The 20,444-nt window shown below is 37.1% G+C and overlaps 1 protein-coding gene across 2 annotated transcripts in view; it reads left to right on the top strand.

Annotated features, from left to right (window-relative positions):
* Window positions 1-20,444, top strand: part of LOC140651140 (ras GTPase-activating protein 1-like) — a 110,313-nt gene that overhangs the window by 47,413 nt on the left and 42,456 nt on the right. For both annotated transcript variants that reach the window (XM_072860276.1, XM_072860275.1), the window contains exons 9-15: window positions 33-111; window positions 2,547-2,667; window positions 5,188-5,344; window positions 7,716-7,803; window positions 10,552-10,629; window positions 13,120-13,277; window positions 13,575-13,651. In XM_072860276.1, the coding sequence (XP_072716377.1) occupies window positions 33-111; window positions 2,547-2,667; window positions 5,188-5,344; window positions 7,716-7,803; window positions 10,552-10,629; window positions 13,120-13,277; window positions 13,575-13,651 (758 nt within the window). The remainder of the gene's footprint in view (window positions 1-32; window positions 112-2,546; window positions 2,668-5,187; window positions 5,345-7,715; window positions 7,804-10,551; window positions 10,630-13,119; window positions 13,278-13,574; window positions 13,652-20,444) is intronic.

Raw genomic sequence — 20,444 nt, 5'->3', positions numbered from 1 at the left:
CGTTTTAAATCTTATTTTTCTCATTTGAACAGTATTGCTGAAATCATTGAACATTATAGAAAAGAACAGATTGTTGAAGGATATTACCTTAAAGATCCTGTTCCAGTGCAGGTAAAACTTCATCTCTGAGCACTTGTTATTGAAGATATTGATTTAATCTTCAAATATTTATAATATAGGAACTGAATTACAGTAGAAGTATCCATGATAGTTAAACAGCATCATCCCCTCCTGAATTATTGTTTTGAGCTTGTGTGTTTCTTTCATTTTATCCTCATATGCATTCACTTATGTAAGGTTGGCTTGTAGTAAACAGAAGATATGGTAAGCTTTGTCTGTGCTCTGGGGTGTAAATGCTTCATCTTGTGCCCTCTGCTCTGGTCCCTGATTGAACCAATGCTGTACCTTAATACCATGTTGGGGTGGGGGTGGGCAACTAGGCTGCCCTCCATTGTTCTGTTTCTGGCATCTTTGTTTCCCCAGAGAAAACCTATATGCACAGAAAAGCTTCAGAGATGATCAGGGGGCTGGGATTGCAGGGTGTGTTCTGAAACATTGTTGCCCTGTAGCATAAATTCGTCCTAAGAGACCACCGATAATAAACAAACCATATTGTCTAGTTTTTCATAAAGTTATAGCTAGTTCTGAAGTCTATTGGTATACTTTGTTCCCTGTGTATTCTCAAACTTTCCTGTTTTGATGGTTAGAAATTTGGTTTTAATTTCCAACCTAAATAGTTACCCCTTTGTTAGATCTATTTTATTAATACAAGGGCATTTCTTGTATTCTCCCTTAGTCAGCTCACTAAGCTGAGCATACCAAATTTCTTTTTTGTCTCCATAACGTTCTTGTAGTTGCCCTACTACCACCAATTCCAGTGTGAGTTCGTGTTTCTTGAATGTAATGGACCAGAACAGCTCAGAATACCATGTCATTAGTAATTCCTTTTTTCTGTGAGAGTACTTACCAAATATATCCTAGAATATTATCTGTGTTGTTATCGTAGACACATTATATTATATTGTTTTCTATTGGTAAGTATCAACAAGTGCAAATTTTATCTTGTATTACTAGACTTATGCCTTATTATTCTGATCGTTCCTTTATTGCTGATTGGCTTGTCATCAATGCTTCCCAGTTGTCTGCTACTATTAACTCATGCTCTGTAATGCGGTTGAGGCAAATGTGAGGAAATTTGAATTCCGAGACTGATCCTTGAAAAGCTTCACCTAGTAACTTTCCTTGTTCTCCATAATTCTTTTTGGTTCATGGCAATCATCTTCACTTTTTGGCACTTTGTATATCCACTTATGGTTCCTGTATCAATAACTTTCTCTGTGTTGACTAATTTTCCATGTGAGACTGCCTCAAATTCTTTTAAGTTATTCAGATATATTTGTGACTTTCCTTTGTTTTAAAAAAAAAAAGTTATTGGTGGTATAATGACATTTGATTGTGTGTTCTCCCACATACTGTCATGCTCTGTTTTTGAAGAAAAAAATTTCAGAAGTCTTGTGTACTATTCAGTTCAATCTAATAGACTTCCTGTTTCTAATTTGAAATTTACTTTAAAACATTTTTCACTAGATCTGTTGTTTTGTACGTTGTTTCTTTCATAGCTATGTTATGGAAATTATCTTGAGTTAGTAAAAATTTGGGTATTGCTTCCATTGTGAGTCCTGTAATTCCTGTTACTGAAATGTTTTTCATCTTGCCTTTGTCATGTTGTTCAAAACCATAATTCTTATAGATATGGTGGGGGGGGAGGGAGAAAAGTAGAGTATTTAGTATGGAGCCAGTGCATATATCACTTCATCTCAATACTGTTCTCACTGCTTGACAGTCTTGCTTTTCATGTTTTCTTATGGCTAAAGAACTTTTGCTGATCAGCTGACTCGGTAAGGTCAAACTTGGCTTGGCTTTTGGCCATTCTAGCTTGGTATTTACATTTCCAGATCTTAGTTTTCTATGTGAATTTATCCTTTTTCTATTTCCTGTTTCTACTTTATCCTATTGTTTTTTGTTAGAATGATACTCATTTAGGACATGAGTACTAATAAGATTAGTGAGGGACTGTGCAACTTTGTGTGTTAATCATTCAATTTTAATTGTGATCCGCACCATTCTTGTTGATTCAGAGTTTATCCTTAATTACTCAGTCCCAAAAGCCTTGATAGAAGACAGTTAGAAGCTAAATAACCTTTAAAGACTTGTGTAAATTTTGCATAAATCACTGTGAAAGATGCTGCTTTCTATTTAGTGTTAAATAAATACAGATGTTACCTTGTGAAAGTTGGTCTGTATTTAAACCTTATTTTTCTTCTCATATTATAATTCTGGCCTAATCATTCCACAAGAAATAGTTATATTACATTTCTGGCAAAGGTATTGTATTAAATTATATTAGTTTGTTAAGACATATGAGAGAATAATAATAAAGAATTGGCAGCATTCAATACCATTTCAGTTGCAGCTTCATAGTGTGCAATTGTTTCACAGTGATTTCTGAGCTTAAAAAAAATGTTGATTTCTTCCTTGTTTACCAGCATCAAGAACAAGTGCTTAATGATACAGTGGATGGAAAAGAAATCTACAATACAATTCGTCGCAAAACAAAGGATGCTTTTTATAAAAATATTGTCAAAAAAGGATATCTTCTGAAAAAAAGTGAGTTCTATTTGCTTCTATTAAATGTTTTTTTTTCTAAAAAATGCAGATATGGATGCATATTTTGTGTAGTACTGGTACTAGTGGAGGCAAAATTGAAGTGAGCAAAAGGTGGTAGAAAGCCTGTAAAGGGTATGAAAGGTTCTTTTTCCTTAAGAAGTACAGAATCACAGAATCGCACAGGTTGAAAAAGACCTTTAAGATCATCGAGGCCAACCGTAAACCTAACACTACCAAGACCACCACTATACCATGTCCCTAAGCACCTCATCCAAACGTCTTTTAAATACCTCCAGGGATGGTGACTCAACCACTACCCTGGGCAACCTGTTCCAATGCTTGATAACCCTTTCGGTGAAGTAAAATTTCCTAATATCCAGTCTAAACCTCCCCTGGTGCAACTTGAGGCCATTTCCTCTTGTCCTATCACTTGTTACTTGGGAGAAGAGACCGACCCCCACCTCTCTACAACCTCCTTTCAGGTAGTTGTAGAGAGCGATAAGGTCTCCCCTGAGCCTCCTTTTCTCCAGGCTAAACAACCCCAGTTCCCTCAGCCACTCCTCATAAGACTTATGCTCTAGACCCTTCACCAGCTTCGTTGCCCTTCTTTGGACACGCAGTACATAAAGTACATAGTATTGTACCAACATATACAAACATATACCATACCAACATATACCAACTATATACATCGTACCAACAAGTACATAAATAGAAAGACATAATACATAAAATGACACGCAATATAAAGATGTTGATTGGCACTTCTTGCCAAAAAAAATCAGAAAACAGCACAAAAACTAAGCACCTTTTATCAAAGGTAACATTCAGACTCATTAAATTAAGTAAATTTTCATAAAATGTATTCATATTTAATATACAACTTGTTTAAATTTAAGCTAATCATATGGGTTAAAGAGAGCTAGATTAATGTAAATCAGTACATTCATTGGAGACCAGAGCTGGTTTAATTTTGTTATTCCAAGTTAGGTAATATGTTTAATTTAAAATGTATATTCTGGTGTACAAGGTACATTGAGACTTTTTTAAGGTTCTAACACTGACACAGTCAACATAGCTTAGAATAATTGGATTAAAAGCTGCCTGACTCATCTCAATATATCCCTGAAGAATTACCATTGAGCAAGATTTTGAAGTTCTGAGGAAGCTAGTCCCTTTCCAAGTATCATGATTTTAGTTTTTCTGTTTCCACTAAAGTTGATTTAAAAAAAAAAATCATAAAAAAAGAGTAATAACATTTCTGCATATGACAAAGACAGTAGCTAAAACAATAAGTAACAGATAGTGATCTGGATAGCAAGCAAAAGTGAGAAAGAAGGTAAGCATTTAAATATAGCCAAATTTAAAAGATGCATTTAAAGGAAATAAAAACTAGATCCTCTGAATAAAGGAAGGAAAGCATCTCTTCTCTTGAGAGTGCTAATTCTGAGAGAAGGTGTAGAGGGATGTGGTAGGGTGAGGAATCAGCTGAGAATGAACTTGAAGTGAAAATCTTTACCTAAAAGGGATAATGAGATACTTTAAATTTGCAAGCAGGAGTACTGAGTAGGTGTGGAGAGATGCACATACCTGCATACAGAACAGAAATTTAATAAAATCAGTCTTCCATCTAGTAGAGTATAATAACTGGATGTTAAAGTTAGTTTTCCAAAACAGCGAGTACTAGTGCTTGTTTATGAATGGCTGTGGTGGATCTGTGATGATCAAGTTGAAAATTAAGGCTGAATGTTTTTCTAAAAGGTACTGTGGTTTATGTATGAATTAGTTGCAGAAAGTTCCTTATCAGTTGTAATTCAGAGGACATTAAACAATGAGTGATTTATTTTTGGTTTAGTCAGTGGCTAAATCCATATTTTACTGATACATCTAATGTGTCTTCCAACAAACCTTGACATTTAAATCTCCAGTTCTTAAAATTTTTTTAAATGTTTTTTTCTGAAACGTGGAACTGGTCGAATTTTTGGATATAGGTGTGTTTGGGGCATGGTTGTGATCCAAGTTTCTATATACTGTATTCCCATTTCTATTCTTCAGTCATTCTGATTTAAGATACTGTGATGCAATCTGTTATGCTGATCAGTTGATTAGAGTTTAGGAATAATTTTCTCATGTCAAGAGAAATCTATTTCTTAATTAAAATACCCATAATAAATTGGATCACTTACAGCATTGCACATTATTTGCAAACTGTATAGACACAGTCTTCCCACTGATATGAACAGAGCTCATATGCACTTGCTTAATCCTGTTGAGATTAATGAAAATGTTTAGAGAACCATCTAAAACTGTACTTGAATCTGTGAAGAGGGTCTAGTTTTAGCTACATGCTGCAAAAAATTGAGTATGTATACTGATGTTATTGCTTAAGCGTGATTAATTGTACATTGTTCTTCTGTTTGTATTTTGACAAAAACCTTACTGCCCTCTTTTTTTCTTCATTTACAAAATTTACATTTTCTTTAAAACAATATTGTAACTTCTTACTTGCTTTCCTTACAGGTAAAGGAAAGAGATGGAAAAACTTGTACTTTATATTGGAGGGAAATGATGCCCAGCTTATTTATTTTGAAAGTGAAAAACGAGCCACAAAACCTAAAGGATTAATAGACCTTAGTGTGTGTTCAGTCTATGGAGTACATGACAGTTTATTTGGCAGGTAGGGCACTGGCTTTTAATTCTTGTACATGCAGCAGGACAGTTAACTACTAGTTTGAGGCATATACAAGATACGGACAATATGTCACTAATGAACAAGTTGGCCTGGCACAATAAACTTGCTTTTTGACACCTGAGCCCTGGTAACTGTCCACGTGTGGGGATTATTTTTATTTTTTTTTTTAGCTTTTGCTGATTTGTGAAATGAAAGTATTGTGACTCTTGGTTCATATTGCATTTTATTCCATAGTTGGTGTAGATTGCAAGAGCATATGTAGACAGATTTAACTGATTAACGGTAACTTGTTAAGCCATGGCAACTTGATTGCTAGCAACTGTTCATAAACAACTTCTAGTAAGAAATTTTAGAACTTAGTCTTAAGATTTTCTCATGTAATATGATGTGATAATGATTTGGCCTTTTGCATTGTAATTTTTCAATATTGTGTATTAATTGTTCCACATTTCATATTACAGGCATTGAAAATATTACGAAGCAACTGTATTGAGGGGTTTTAATCCTATTGAACCAAGAATTGATAAGATCAATAATTTTGTCAATTCCAAAAGATCTGCATTCTTTTGTTGATAGGTATTAGAAAGCTAAATTAGTTAGATAATTTATCAGTGCTTTTCTATTTAAGAATCAGTAAGAATCAGCTTAGACCAACATTAGAGCAGTAAGTTCATATAAGCAAACATTTTACAAATTATTTTTGCAAGGTAATTAGATTCAGAGATAATTTTCACAGTTTCATTTAGTGTACTCATTTTGATTATTCAAAATATGTCAACTGCAAGTGATGTGATTATCAGCAAAGAAGTTGAGAATCAAAACACTTTCTGATATCATTGGTAACTAAGATGAAAGAGGTCACATCTTTTTTTTCATTGTTAATTACAAAAAAATGCACAGTCCTATGTGATATACAAGAAAAAGATGCATTTACTCCTACAAATGTTGTTATTTTTTCATAACAGATAGAAAAATGCATTAAACAGAAGCTCTGGTTATTCCATGCATCTTAATATTTATTAAAAGTATTTAATCAACTTTAAGTCTTTTCACAGAGAGAATGTGAAGATAGATGTTTAAAATTAGTGGCATTTCTTAAGCTGCAAAGATCTGGTGTTCTTGCACCATCTGATTTTTATACACTTCTCAATAATTTTGAAAAATCTACGCAACTATTGGAATGAGGAACCATAGATATGAGAGTACCATTAAAAAAAAAAATTACTGAAATGTTCCTCATGTAAGTTGGCAATTATGTAGGAAGCTTTGGTGTAGACTGTAAACAAGGAACATTTTGGTTAATGGTGACTGTCTGTTAAGCAGCTTCTAAGAAACACTGTACTGTGGGTTAAAATGTAGTTGGATAATAAGTAACACTATAAGTGTGGGTAGAAGGAGATGCATGGTTGCACCTGCTTGGGAAAGCTGTTGGTGAAGAACTGTAGCTGAGACAAAATTCCTCTTAGTTTTTACCACCTACTTAAAATATACCTTTCCCCTTTTCTCAGAAGTACAGTGAGGGCTGTAGCTTTGCATGTCTTTGGTGACAATGATTTAAGTAGCCCCTGACCTAGCTACTTCTTGCCCCCCTCCCCCTCCCCAATCCTCCTGTGGGCATGGCCACAAAATGCCATGCCAGTATTTCCCTAAGCAATGGATGGGGGGAAGGGAATACTGAAACATCATTTGCAAGTGAAGTAAGATCCTTCATATAACCCTGTGTTTGGGAGAGCTAAAATCCCTTGAACATAATGGGGAAGGCCATGAATCAAGTGTGCACTTTAGCTTGTAATGTAACAGTACAAAATATTTTTGATACTTCTTGAGAAATGAGTGTAGATACATAAAATGGTGAAGATGTTATAATTGCATTTAAAGCTTTAGAAATTTATATCACACGTATTCAATGATTAGTATGTGATCCAATACACATTTTATTGGTCGTGAGAGCTGTGGAACACTTTCAGATAAGGAATTCCTTATGTTAATATAGTTTCCTGAACTCCTAAACCAACAAATCCATAATGCATGATTAATTGGTTGGGAACTAATGCTGAACCTGTGCATCATATTTTAAATGTTTGTGGGGAATAGTCCTCATTAACAAGTCTTTTATGTTATCAGGTGTATTTTGCCTCAACTGTAAGTCAGTGTACATGCATATTCAATACAAACTGTTCCAAGTTTCTTAAATATTCTGAAACAAACTAGTTGAACTGCAGTGCAATTTTCTTGAAATTACATAATTCATTCAAACCAAAATGCACTTTTGAAGCATGTAGAAACTTTTCTAGTTGGGGTTCTTCCTGTTTCCAAGTGTGATGATGCTACATTTTTTGTTTTGTTTGTTTTTAAGGCCAAACTGTTTTCAGATAGTAGTTCAGCACTTCAGTGAAGAGCATTACATCTTTTACTTTGCAGGAGAAACTCCAGAACAAGCACAGGTGAGAGCTTTTGTTGGTAAATATAATTTTAAAAGTAATTATATGTTTTGTAGTGTTTAATGATATTATCCCTCTCTAATAGAAAGTAAGCGTACCACAGATGGTGACTATGTCTACATTAGCAAATATTACCATGCAATAGTAGCAGATCTGTAAGGGAAATAGTTGGTGCTGAGAATCCAGCACCTACATTATCTGTGCTTTAGGGGTTTTACTTTGGACAAATTCTAGTCTGGTCCCATGGACTGAACTTCCATTAGATATTTCTGGAGAATATCTTTTGGAGTTTGCTCTCCAACACTCTTCCATGTAATGAACCAGAGCATGGTAAGTGGGAGTTTTGCTTCAAGAGCATGTTCCTGATATGAACTAAAATGCTAATGCAGGTATGCCCACTAATCAAAATCTATTGAGCCTTTTACAGTTATTTGTCCTGTCCATAAATTGGTCATTGTTTATAGTCTTAGGCCCTGATCTTGCACAAAAAATAAGGGGTTTTTTTTGTTTTACATTGGTATCATTTAGTTATTAGCTCTCTAGCAGTTAACGTTTTGTCGTGGTTTAGCCCCAGCCGGCAACTAAGCACCACGCAGCTGCTCGCTCACTCCCCCCTGGTGGGATGGGGGAGAGAATCAGAAGAGCAAAAGTGAGAAAACTCGAGGGTTGAGATAAAAACAGTTTAATAGGTAAAGCAAAAGCCGCACATGCAAGCAAAGCAAAGCAAGGAATTCCTTCATTACTTCCCATGGGCAGGCAGGTGTTCAGCCATCTCCAGGAAAGCAGGGCTCCATCATGCGTAGTGGTTACTTGGGAAGACAAACGCCATCACTCCAAACATCTCCCCCTTCCTTCTTCTTCCCCCCAGCTTTATATGCTGAGCATGACGCCATATGGTATGGAATAGCCCTTTGGTCAGTTGGGGTCAGCTGTCCTGGCTGTGTCCCCTCCCAGCTTCTTCTGCACCTGGCAGAGCATGGGAAGCTGAAAAGTCCTTGACTAGTGCAGCAACAACTAAAACATCTCTGTATTATCAACACTGTTTTCAGCACAAATCCAAAACCTAGCCCCATACCAGCCACTATAAAGAAAATTAACTCTATCCCAGCTGAAACCAGGACATGTTTGCTGATTAAGAATTGTAGGAACGGAGTCTAATTCTCTAAAAGTCACTCATGAACAGGAGAGCATATGGAAGATGTGACAGTGTTCTTATTCATTAAGTTGTTTTGGTATTCCAGAGCTCTGAAATATACCTGTTGTGTCAGAAGTTAAGCTATGCATTTGATTTTATTTAAGAATGTGTAGTAGGCAGAATATCCTGTCAGGACAGGCAGAATATCCTGTCCTGTTTCCTGAACATTTGGTATAATCTGCTTTTGGTTTAGATTTGCTTAACACTTAAGCTGTTCACTGCATTTATACAGAATACTGGGATTTCTTTTATAAAATGATTCTGGTTCAGGCAAGTCAGATGTTTTACTGATACTTCTGTTCTCCGAAGTTACAGCTGTCTGTATCTTGTAACATTTCACAGAAGAATAGTTTTGTTGGTATACTAAGGAAAACTTGATGGATTTCATATAATGTGGTAAATATGAAAGCAGCTGTCCAATGGATTGCATGTTGTCTGAGGTTTGTGCAAAGTGAATGTAATGTAGAGTGTAGCCTCATATGCTAGTGTCATTGTGCATACTATGGTGCATTGCCCATACTTGCTGCTGTAAACTTTGGTATTTAAGGGGATGGGTTTTCCTGTTAGGAGGGGGAATAAAGATGACTTTGTATTTAGGAAATATTTAGATTAATTTAGAGTATTTAGTAGGTTCGATGGTTCTTTGTTTACTTTTCCCTATTTGAATAAGAAAGCAAGCTAATAAAAATGTGATGCATAGTTGACAGTTCTTCCTTTGTGGAAGGTTTTGAAAGCTAAAACTTTACTCCCAAAGTGGTTTGCCTGAGAATAGCTGCAATATAGAATGTACCTGTATTTTAAAAATGTGGAAGGTAATGTAAAGGGTAAGACTGAAAATGTTTTTTTTATTTAATGGTATTATTAAATTGTACTTTGAGAGTAGGTAGCAGATCTTTGAGCTACACCCTTATGAATGTTAGTCAAAGCCTAAATTTTGTGCTTCATAAGAGCTTACAAAATTTGGAGGGGATTGGTATGAAAACATGAGAATGAGGCTACAGCATATCTTCCACCTTTCAAAGCATCTACTCTGCTTTATGTATTTGTGAGCAGAGAGAATGGGAATGTAGGTTATACTTTCAGTGTTTTTCTGTTAATGCTGCTTTGTTTTTTGTTTGAAGGATACGGAGTAAAATACAACTGCAATATAAAAATAGAGGAGAGAATGATCATAACAGTTTGACTTGTTGACTGTTATTTTATCAGAAGCAACCGACTCTTCTTGCTTCATTTTATATACCATTTTTTATTTAATTCAATATGACTAATCTGGAAAATTGATAAAGGTCACACTGTATATCTGTTAGTAATGCTTGATATTTCTAAAAGAGAAACTTTCAGATTTGCAAATGCTTTATTTAGTTTTACTGAGAAAAATATGAATTTTGCTTTACTATTCAAATTTTCATACTTTGCATACAAGTTGGTTCTTTTTAAGCTAAAGAAACAACTTCAGATACTTCAATGTATTTTTTTTTTTTTTTAGACATGTCTGTTCTACTGTAAGAAGCTGAATCTGACTTTTTGTTACACTGTTTTGTGCCTTTCTCTCTTAGGACTGGATGAAGGCTCTGCAGATGTTTTGCAGTTTAAGAAAAAACAGTCCAGGGACATCAAATAAACGTCTGCGTCAGGTGAAGCTATATAGATACGGGGGGAGGAGAGGGAGAGGTTGTCTCCTTGTTGCAAAATGATGATGATACATCTCAGAACTTTCCTTTCAACAATAGTAAATCCTGCATATACTTTCTTTTTCTTACAGTTATGCAGTACCTTTGTTAAACCAACTGGAATGACTTCCACTTTATTATAATATCTATATACACAAAGAACAAAATGTTTTTAGGCAATTGGCAGATGCTTTGCTAGGTATTAATTTCTGACCACGTTTGAGTAAAAGTGTCAAGAATTCAGCATTTGTATTGTCTTAACTCTTACAATTCACCAGATTTGACAGACTTATGTCACATGTAACCAAAATACTAGTATAACTAATATTATTCATTTTTCAGTGACAAATACATGCTGAACTGTGATTATGGCTTAATTTCTTTTGGTCTCTTGAGAGTACTGTTGTGGCCAGAATTTCTTTCAGAGGTAAAGGACAGATAGTCATAAATGGCTACATCAGTGATGATTGGAGAATAACAGGAATCAAGAATCCCTGCTATCTTTGAATGCTACAAATGTTGGAAGTAGCTGTTTTATCAGTCTACGGAAAAAGGAATAAAATTGTTTTTTAGGAAACGCAGAATTATTTTGTGGTCAACATTAAAGATGATTGAATACTTCTGAAGAACCAAACTAAATTAGGTAAATCTATATACGAACTGGCAGAAGAAATTGGGAGCCACAAAAGTGAAGCACCTACAGAGTGATCATCTGAACTAATTCTGTACTTCCAAAAGCAAAGAAAATGTTAGGCTGCATGAAGGAATAGAATAGAATAGAAAATAGATGCTATTTAATTTTTATGGTATTCTCATTTAGGATACAGTTAGTTTTGATCATCTTGTATCAAAATGCATAAAGGAAATGAGAAAATTATTTTCATTATAGGCTGGAATGAGTAAAAGAATTTCCAAGTAAATAAGTGTGGGAAGTATTGGACTATTTAGAGAGGTGAAAAGTATAAAAACCATGAATTATCAAGGTAGATAAAGTATATAAAGATCAAAAATCATACTTCCATGACTGTCTTACAGAAATTATATCAGTTTCAGGGTTTCTTGAACTGTCCTTTGAAACTTCTGGTACTGAATATTTGGATTTAAATGGAATTTTGACCTGATCAAGTTTTGTATTTCCTGTATTTGTCTAAATTTATTTCAGTTGATATCAGTAGATATTTGATTAAGCTATGAATTGCATGCAATTCAGAAGTTTGTAAAATAGTAGACTGTTTAAAATGTATTTAATGTAAATGATTTGAGAGAGTTCACTTCTCATTTTCTGGAAATTGAGTTTCCAAGTGCTATTATTTTGAGAATCTATAGTACAGACTAATATCTTTCTTTTAACAGGGAGAAAACAGTGTAGTGTGTTAAACAAGGGAATTTTATGTAATCTACTGTAGTATAGAATAGAATAGAATATTTTCACTTGGAAGGGACCTACAACGATCATCTAGTCCAACTGCCTGACCACTTCAGGGCTGACCAAAAGTTAAAGCATGTCATTAAGGGCATTGTCCAAATGCCTCTTAAACACTGACAGGCATGGGGCATTGACCAACTCTCTAGGAAGCCTGTTCCAGTGTTTGACCACCCTCTTGGTAAAGAAATGCTTCCTAATGTCAAGTCTGAACCTCCCCTGATGCAGCTTTGAGCCATTCCCACGTGTCCTGTCACTGGATACCAGGGAGAAGAGATCAGCACCTCCCTCTCCACTTCCCCTCCTCAGGAAGCTGTAGAGAGCAATGAGGTCGCCCCTCAGCCTCCTTTTCTCCAAACTAGACAAGCCCAAAGTCCTCAGCTGCTCCTCATAGGACATGCCTTCCAGCCCTTTCACCAGCTTTGTTGCCCTCCTCTGGATGCATTCAAGGACCTTCACATCCTTCTTAAATTGTGGGGCCCAAGACTGCACACAATACTCAAGGTGAGGCCACACCACTGCTAAATACAGAGGGATAATCACCTCTCTTGACCAGCTGGTTATGCTGTGTTTAATGCACCCCAGGATGTGGTTTGCCCTCTTGGCTGCCAGGGCAGACTGCTGACTCATATTGAGCCTAATCTGTTAGGAAAGCACCAAATACAGCATTGTGTTTGGAGTTGTCCATGGCTCTTACTCAAGATACAAGTCTTTGACTTCAGTAGAATTTTCTATGCATAGAAAAGTTAGTACTTGCAAATCTTAATGTCTTGTAGTGATGGTTTTAAAAGTAAAAAATAAGATGAGTTAAAACTATGGCGCTGGAGGTTTATTTTCAAGTTATTTGAGTTGCTCTTAATTTGTCACTGGTGCCTCTTAAAATCTTGTTCCATTATTCCTGTTCCCTGCTGTATTAGGAAATTATATTTTGTATTTAATATTTATACCTTAACATTAAGCCTTCATATGGGGGGGAATTCCATTCTTTCTTTTTTTAAAAAAAAGAAATAAATTTTGTGTATTTTCTTTAGGTCAGCAGTCTTATTTTGCATGTAGAAGAAGCTCATACGCTCCCAGTAAAACATTTTACTAATCCGTATTGTAACATCTACCTGAACAGTGTCCAGGTAGCAAAAACACATATCAGGGAAGGGCAGAACCCTGTATGGTCAGAAGAATTTGTCTTTGAGTAAGTCTTAATCTTATTGAATTACTGAATTTCACTTGAAAGTTGCATTGCATTTAAGATTCTTTATGCTGTACTGTTTTCCATATGCTTTTTAAAAATATACTGTATGCATGGTTATATAGCAGCCACCTTTCAGCCACGAATGCATGAGTAGAATTTTATGTATGCATCTAAGTATCTTTGTTAATATAATTGTCTTTGGCTGATCATGAGAACTCAGGATTGAAATAACTTTAGAATAAGTTTAAATGTTGACTAAGTATAATATTAATTGAGGCTTTCTGTCTTTTCCCCTAGTGATCTTTCATCTGATATTAATAGATTTGAGATAAGTCTTAGTAACAAAACCAAGAAAAGTAAAGATCCAGATATATGTAAGTATTTTTCTGTAAAAGATGCATATATATTGCAACAATGGATACAATTTTCATTATTCTTGTCAAACATTGTCACAAGAGAATTAAGTATATTCTGTGATTACCATACAGCTGTATCGGTATGTTTTGGATGTCTGTTACTGACTCTACATTAATGTTTTTACAATAAGAACCTGCATGGTTTTTAGTAGTAAAATGCACAGTAATCCAATCCTGTGTATCTGATAGCTTTTCTAGCTCTTTTCCAGTATACCTATTATGTTATACTGTGACCATGTTTACAAAAAAAAAAAAAGGAGGAAAGAGAAGCTGTCAGAATTAATCTGCTCCATAAAATGTTATCTTCCACTAAGTTAATTTCTTTAATCTGTTTTAAGCCCAACTGTGTGGAATTTCTTTTGTCCTTTTCAGGTTTTTTGTTGCTTCCAGTGAGAAAGAGGAAGGAAAGGTAGTACTTTCCTCACTTAAAAATAAATAAATAAAAATCCATCTTCACAGTCCATAGAACAAAATTTGCCCCAGTCCTGTGTCATCCTGTTCTTCCCCCCCCATTCTCTCTCATCTGTGTTCCCAAGAATTTACTTTCCTCCTGTTATGTACACAGCTTCTTCAGCTGTTTTGTTTCTGTTTTTCTATTCCAGCAAACTACTAGCAATATGGTAAGACTTATCAGCTTTCCAAAAAATCCACAAACAAACAAACAAAAAACCTCCCCAAAAAAACCCACACCTGGATTCTGAGACACATAATGTGGTTTTTTGGCTTTCAAGGTATTTTGTTTCCCATCATACTTGTCTTGTAACTTCAGCCCTTTGCCTCCTCTGTGTTGCCTGCAGTGCAGACACCACCCCGCCCAAGATTTGTTCTAAGTACTTTTCTGTTGTGTTCAGACCTGTCCCAAAGCCTGGCACAGTATTTATAATCTGATGCCGTTGGTTTTGTTTGCATGTATTGTGTTACTGGCCTGTTATGTTTGCTTCAGTGTCAATTTATTTCTCTTTTTTTTCCTCTCAGAGAAGAGATTTGTAGGGAAACCTTGACCAAAGTAGAAGAATTACTTCTAAGACTGAATGCTCTTGCAGAACCTAATTCAATTTCAAAACTCTTGCCCTTTCCTCTGACTAGAAAAGTTTCTGCATAGCAGAAGGAAAAGAGATGTATTTCATTTGACAGACAAAAGGACTTTCTAATTGCAGTTGTGACCTTGTTCTTGCACAGTTCTTCTATTCATTTGAGCTAGAAAATTCTTTATCTGGGCCAAAGCTTTGGTTAATAAAAGAACCTTTCAAAGGATAGTTCATGAATGGAATATTTTGGTAACTTTTTTTAAACTGTTTTTGTAGTTTCCTTCTCTCTGTCCAGATTAAGGAGACTGTGCTACCTTTAGATGTATCCAACTGGTGGAAGGTTATAGATTGTTTCCTTATCTAGGTCAAGAGGATTGGCAATGTTTCTTGATTATGGTTAGGTAAACTTTTAGAGCATAACCTAACAGTCCTTTCATTTTGGTATAAGGATTAGACCATATCAACTTGAATTAACAAGCATCTCTGCCTACATCCCCATCCCTATTAAATATTTGAAGTATATGGGGGGGGAAACTGAGCTAAAAGAGACCTTATCCAACTTGCCTGTATGCTGTGTTGCCTAAACCCTTAACCTCTCCAAAAGCAAGAAAATGGGTTGGTTACATTTCTGAACGTTTCTCCTTTGTAGCCACAGTTATTAAATGTGGATTGCTCTGAAGTGGGAGTAATGTGAGGCTCATCTTCTCAGCTAACCCATTAAGTCAACGTTCCTGCTTGTTTTTCCTGTCATATAAAGCAGATTGAGGGCCCAAAAATCTTGTATTGGTTTCACTGCTTTTTCTTCCATTGTAACACACAAAACTAAATACCAAAATGATACAAGTATGAGGGCTATTTTTTTTTAGTATTTGTGGTGGGTTGACCTTGGCTGGCCGCCAGGTGCCCACCAAGCTGCTCTCTCACTCCCCCTCCTCAGTGGGACAGGGGGAGAAAATAAGATGAAAAACTCGTGGGTCGAGATAAAGGCAGTTTAATAAAGAAAAGCAAAGGCTGCACGCAGAAGCAAAGGAAAACAAAAAGATTTATTCTCTACTTCCCATCAGCAAGTGATGTCCAGCCACTTCCTGGGAAGTAGGGCCTCAGTGTGCATAGCGGTAGCTTCACAAGACAAATGCCTTAATAACGAATGCCCCCCCGTCCTCCTTTCTCTTAGCTTTTATTGCTGAGCCATGACATCATATGGTATGGAATATCTCTCTGGTCAGTTGGGGTCAGCTGTCCTGGCTATGTCCCCTCCCAAGATCTTGCCCACCCCCAGCCTGCTGGCCTTTGAGGAGTGGGGTTGAAGAGCCAGCCTTGATGCTGTGTGAGCACTGCTCAGCAGCAGCCAAAACATTGGTGTGTTATCAGCATGGTTCTAGCTACAAATACAGAGCACAGCACTCTGAGGGCTGCTATGGGGAAAGTTAACTCCATCCCAGCCAGACCCAATACAAGTATTTAAATATATTTCTTTAGTTCTCAAGTCTTTCACTTTGAAATTTGCCTATTATGAGTATTCATTCCATTATTCTTTTTGTATTTTTGCTTTTAAAAGGTATTACAAATATTCAGAAATTATACTAAACACTTTAGCATCAATTCTACTTGTTTTCTTTGTTTCTCTAACAGTTTGTTAAAAATTTATTCAAATAAATATATAAATATGGCTTGGAAAAAGAAAAAAAAACAAAACCAAAACCTCTGGAATATATTGTTAGATTTCATCTGTTGCTGTTGAAAATTGGGATGCTCAAATTTGATCAGACAGTTAAATCGTTAAATGTCTCAGGGCAGTTCCACAGGGTTCAGCTGGAGTGGAAGTTCTAGTTTGGTTGTGCACCAGGATAGGTGGTTAATTTCAGATTAATTCATGTTGAAAAAGAAAACATTTTTATACTCGAGGCAGTCACCTCATGCAGTCAAGTCCATAGAGTAAAATCATAGAATGGTTTGGGTTGGAAGGGACCTTAAAGATCATCTGGTTCCAACCCCCCTGCCATGGGCAGGGATACCTTCCACTAGATCAGGTTGCTCAAAGCCCTGTCCAACCTGACCTTGAACACTTGCAGTGATGGGGCATCCACAACTTCTCTGGGTAACCTGTTCCAGCGTCTCATCACCCTCATTGTAAAAATATTCTTTCTTATATCCAACCTAAACCTACCCTCTTTCAGTTTAAAACCATTACCCCTTGTCCTATCAGTACACTCCCTGATAAAGAGTCCCTCCCCATCTTTCCTGTAGGCCCCCTTTAATTACTGGAAGGCTGCTATAAGGTCTCCCCAGAGCCTTCTCTTCTCTAGGCTAAGCAACCCCAACTCTCTCAGCCTGTCCTCATAGGAGAGGTGTTCAGCCCCCTGACCATCTTTGTGGCCCTCCTCTGGACCCGCTTGAGCATGTCCATGTCTTTCTTTATGCTGGGGGCCCCAGAGCTGAAGACAGTACTTGAGGTGGGGGTCTCACAAGAGCGGAGTAGAGGGGCAGAATCACCTCCCTCGACCTGCTGGCCATGCTTCTTTTGATGCAGCCCAGGATATGATTGGCTTTCTGGGCCGTGAGCACACATTGCCTCTGTCTCTCCTTTCAGGCAGTTTGTATTTGCAGTAGTGCCACGGCTTGTTTTTGAAGTTGGTATTTGAGAATATGCAGCTGGAGGAAAAAAATGTCATTGTGCTACACATTTATCACTTCTGTGGCACGGGGATGTAAGCCTACTATGGCAGGTTATAGACTTGGCTCCTTCCCTCCCATACTCTCCAGGAAATATGCACTAAACACATTAAGTGCAAAGTATGTAGTAAACACTCACATAGACATGGGTGGACTTTGGACAAGGGGGAGAAACTATGGAGCCTATCAGGCACTTGTTAATGGTAGTAACAACATACTGTCTATCAACACTAGGTACCAAACATAAGATGTTGACAGCCCCTTCCTTGAAGAACAAAGTGTAAGAGGTTCCAGTCCTTAAAAGCTCCTCACTGCCTTGTAAATGGATTGTGCTAACATGTCAGTGAGCTGTGGGTGGGAAAGCCAGGATTAGTATGTCCACGTACTGAGCAATTACTTCTTTGTCAACATTTAGATAGGCTTTTATTTTGAATCAGTAACTGTAAATTTTTTAGGGATTTTTTTTGAGGGAGTGGATGCTTTTGGTTGGTTCTTGTTGGGTTCAACAAAGGCTTCACTGTAAACTTAAGTTCATTTAAGTTTACTGTAAACTTAAGTTCATTTAAGTTTAACTGAACTTAAGTTCAGTTAACTTAAGTTCAGTTAAGTCCAGGTCCTGTCAGGACCTGGACAGGCTGGATCGATGGGCTGGGGCCAATTGTATGAGGTTCAACAAGGCTAAGTGCAGGGTCCTGCACTTGGGCCACAACAACCCCATGCAACACTACAGGCTTGGGGAAGAGTGGCTGGAAAGCTGCCCGGCGGAAAAGGACCTGGGGGTGTTGGTCGACAGCCACCTGAATATGAGCCAGCAGTGTGCCCAGGTGGCCAAGAAAGCCAACAGCATCCTGGCTTGTATAAAAAATAGTGTGGCCAGCAGGACTAGGGAAGTGATCGTGCCCCTGTACTCGGCACTGGTGAGGCCGCACCTCGAATACTGTGTTCACTTTTGGGCCCCTCGCTACAAGAGAGACATTGAGGTGCTGGAGTGTGTCCAGAGAAGGGCAGAGAAGCTGGTGAAGGGTCTAGAGCAGAAGTCTTATGAGGAGTGGCTGAGGGAACTGGGGTTGTTTAGTCTGAAGAAAAGGAGGCTGAGGGGAGACCTTATTGCTCTCTGCAACTACCTGAAAGGAGGTTGTAGAGAGGTGGGGGTCGGTCTCTTCTCCCAAGTAACAAGCGATAGGACAAGAGGAAATGGCCTCAAGTTGCACCAGGGGAGGTTTAGCCTGGATATTAGGAAATTTTACTTCACTGAAAGGGTTATCAAGCATTGGAACAGGCTGCCCAGGGAAGTGGTTGAGTCGCCATCCCTGGAGGTATTTAAAAGACGTTTGGATGAGGTGCTTAGGGACATGGTATAGTGGTGGTCTTGGTAGTGTTAGGTTTATGGTTGGCCTCGATGATCTTAAAGGTCTTTTCCAACCTATACGATTCTGTGATTTCCATTCTGAGGAAAACATAAGTTTGAACCACTTTTAATTTTGATTTCCAGGCTATAATTTTTAATCCTCAAAATATAAGCTTGTTACTAAATATTAATCCTTAAGCCTTATTTGCAAATAAACCATTAAGAAACCTCAGTCTTACATTTTTGTGCTAATGTTCATCATGTAAAATAATCTTGGATCAAGATTGTTGTATATAGTTCTTAACTGTGCTTGCAGAGAAGGGATCAACTATTGATTTTTTTCTGTATATTTGTTATTCTATCATAATGTGCTAGACTGAAAAATGTAAACATCCTTAAATTCTCAACTAATGGCAGTCTCATATTGAACATAGCCTGATAGTTCAATATACATTGCTAAGTAGCAGAAAGTATTCCTTTAAAGTCTTTGAATATAAATTACGATAACAAGTATTCTGCAGTCCATATATTGATATTTCTGTTTCAATCTTTTAAGATCAAAGCAAGATTATAGTATTTATATTATTGCTAGGAAGTGCTACTATATAACCATGGGAAAAATTAAATCATCAGATTATTCTGAATCCTGTATCTCACTGTTCTTGTCAGTGAGATATATGCCTTATATGCGCAAGCAAAACAAGAAGGAAGCACGTTGCTCACTGAGGACATGAGAGCATTGCTCAGAAGAAATATTTTGGGAAAGTCAATTGATTATCTGGTCTAAAGACAGTCCAATCCACACTTGTGATAAGTAGCAGATGATGATGAATTGTGTCGTGATTTAACCCCAGTCGGCAACTAAGCACCACGCAGACACTCGCTCACCCTCCCCCCTCCTGGTGGGATGGGGGAGAGAATCGGAAAAGCACAAGTAAGAAAACTCGTGGGCTGAGATAAGAACAGTTTAATAATTGAAATAAAAGAATAATAATAAATTGTAATGAAAAGGAAAATAACGAGAGAGAGAGAGAGAGAGAGAGAGAGAGGAACAAAACCCGGGGGGGGGGGGACACAACAAAAAAACCCAAGTGATGCAACTGCTCACCACCTGCCGACTGATGCCCAGCCAGTCTCCAAGCAGTGATCGCTGTCCCCCCCCAGCCAGCTCCCCCCAGTTTATATACTGGGCATGACATCATATGGTATGGAATAGCCCTTTGGCCAGTTTGGATCAACTATCCTGGCTGTGCCCCCTCCCATTTCTTGTGCACCTGGCAGAGCATGGGAAGCTGAAAAGTCCTTGACCAGTGTAAACATTACTTAGCAACAACTAAAACATCAGTGTGTTATCAACATTATTCTCACACTAAAATCCAAAACACAGCACTATATTAGCTACTAGGAAGAAAATTAACTCTATCCCAGCCGAAACCAGGACAAATTGGTTTACCCACTACTTGACTGACTTGAATGTGTTACCTTATCAGTTCATCAACTCCAAAGAATATGAAATATGAAGTGTGTATTAGAAATGTGATGTTATTCTGTTCCATTATCTGATTTTGCAAATGATGTCCCAACATATTGCTGAATTGGGGCAGTGGAAAGTCTGATAGAACTGTTCATAGGCTTTGTAAAAAAGTGAAAAACAAGTGTGTGATGGTGTTTTTGATTGTGTTTTGGTTTTTTGGGCAGGGTT

Source organism: Ciconia boyciana, chromosome 4 (assembly GCF_034638445.1).
Source record: "Ciconia boyciana chromosome 4, ASM3463844v1, whole genome shotgun sequence".
NCBI lineage: Eukaryota > Metazoa > Chordata > Aves > Ciconiiformes > Ciconiidae > Ciconia > Ciconia boyciana.
The sequence above is the reverse complement of the archived record's forward strand: the minus strand, read 5'-3'. Positions and strand labels throughout refer to the sequence as shown.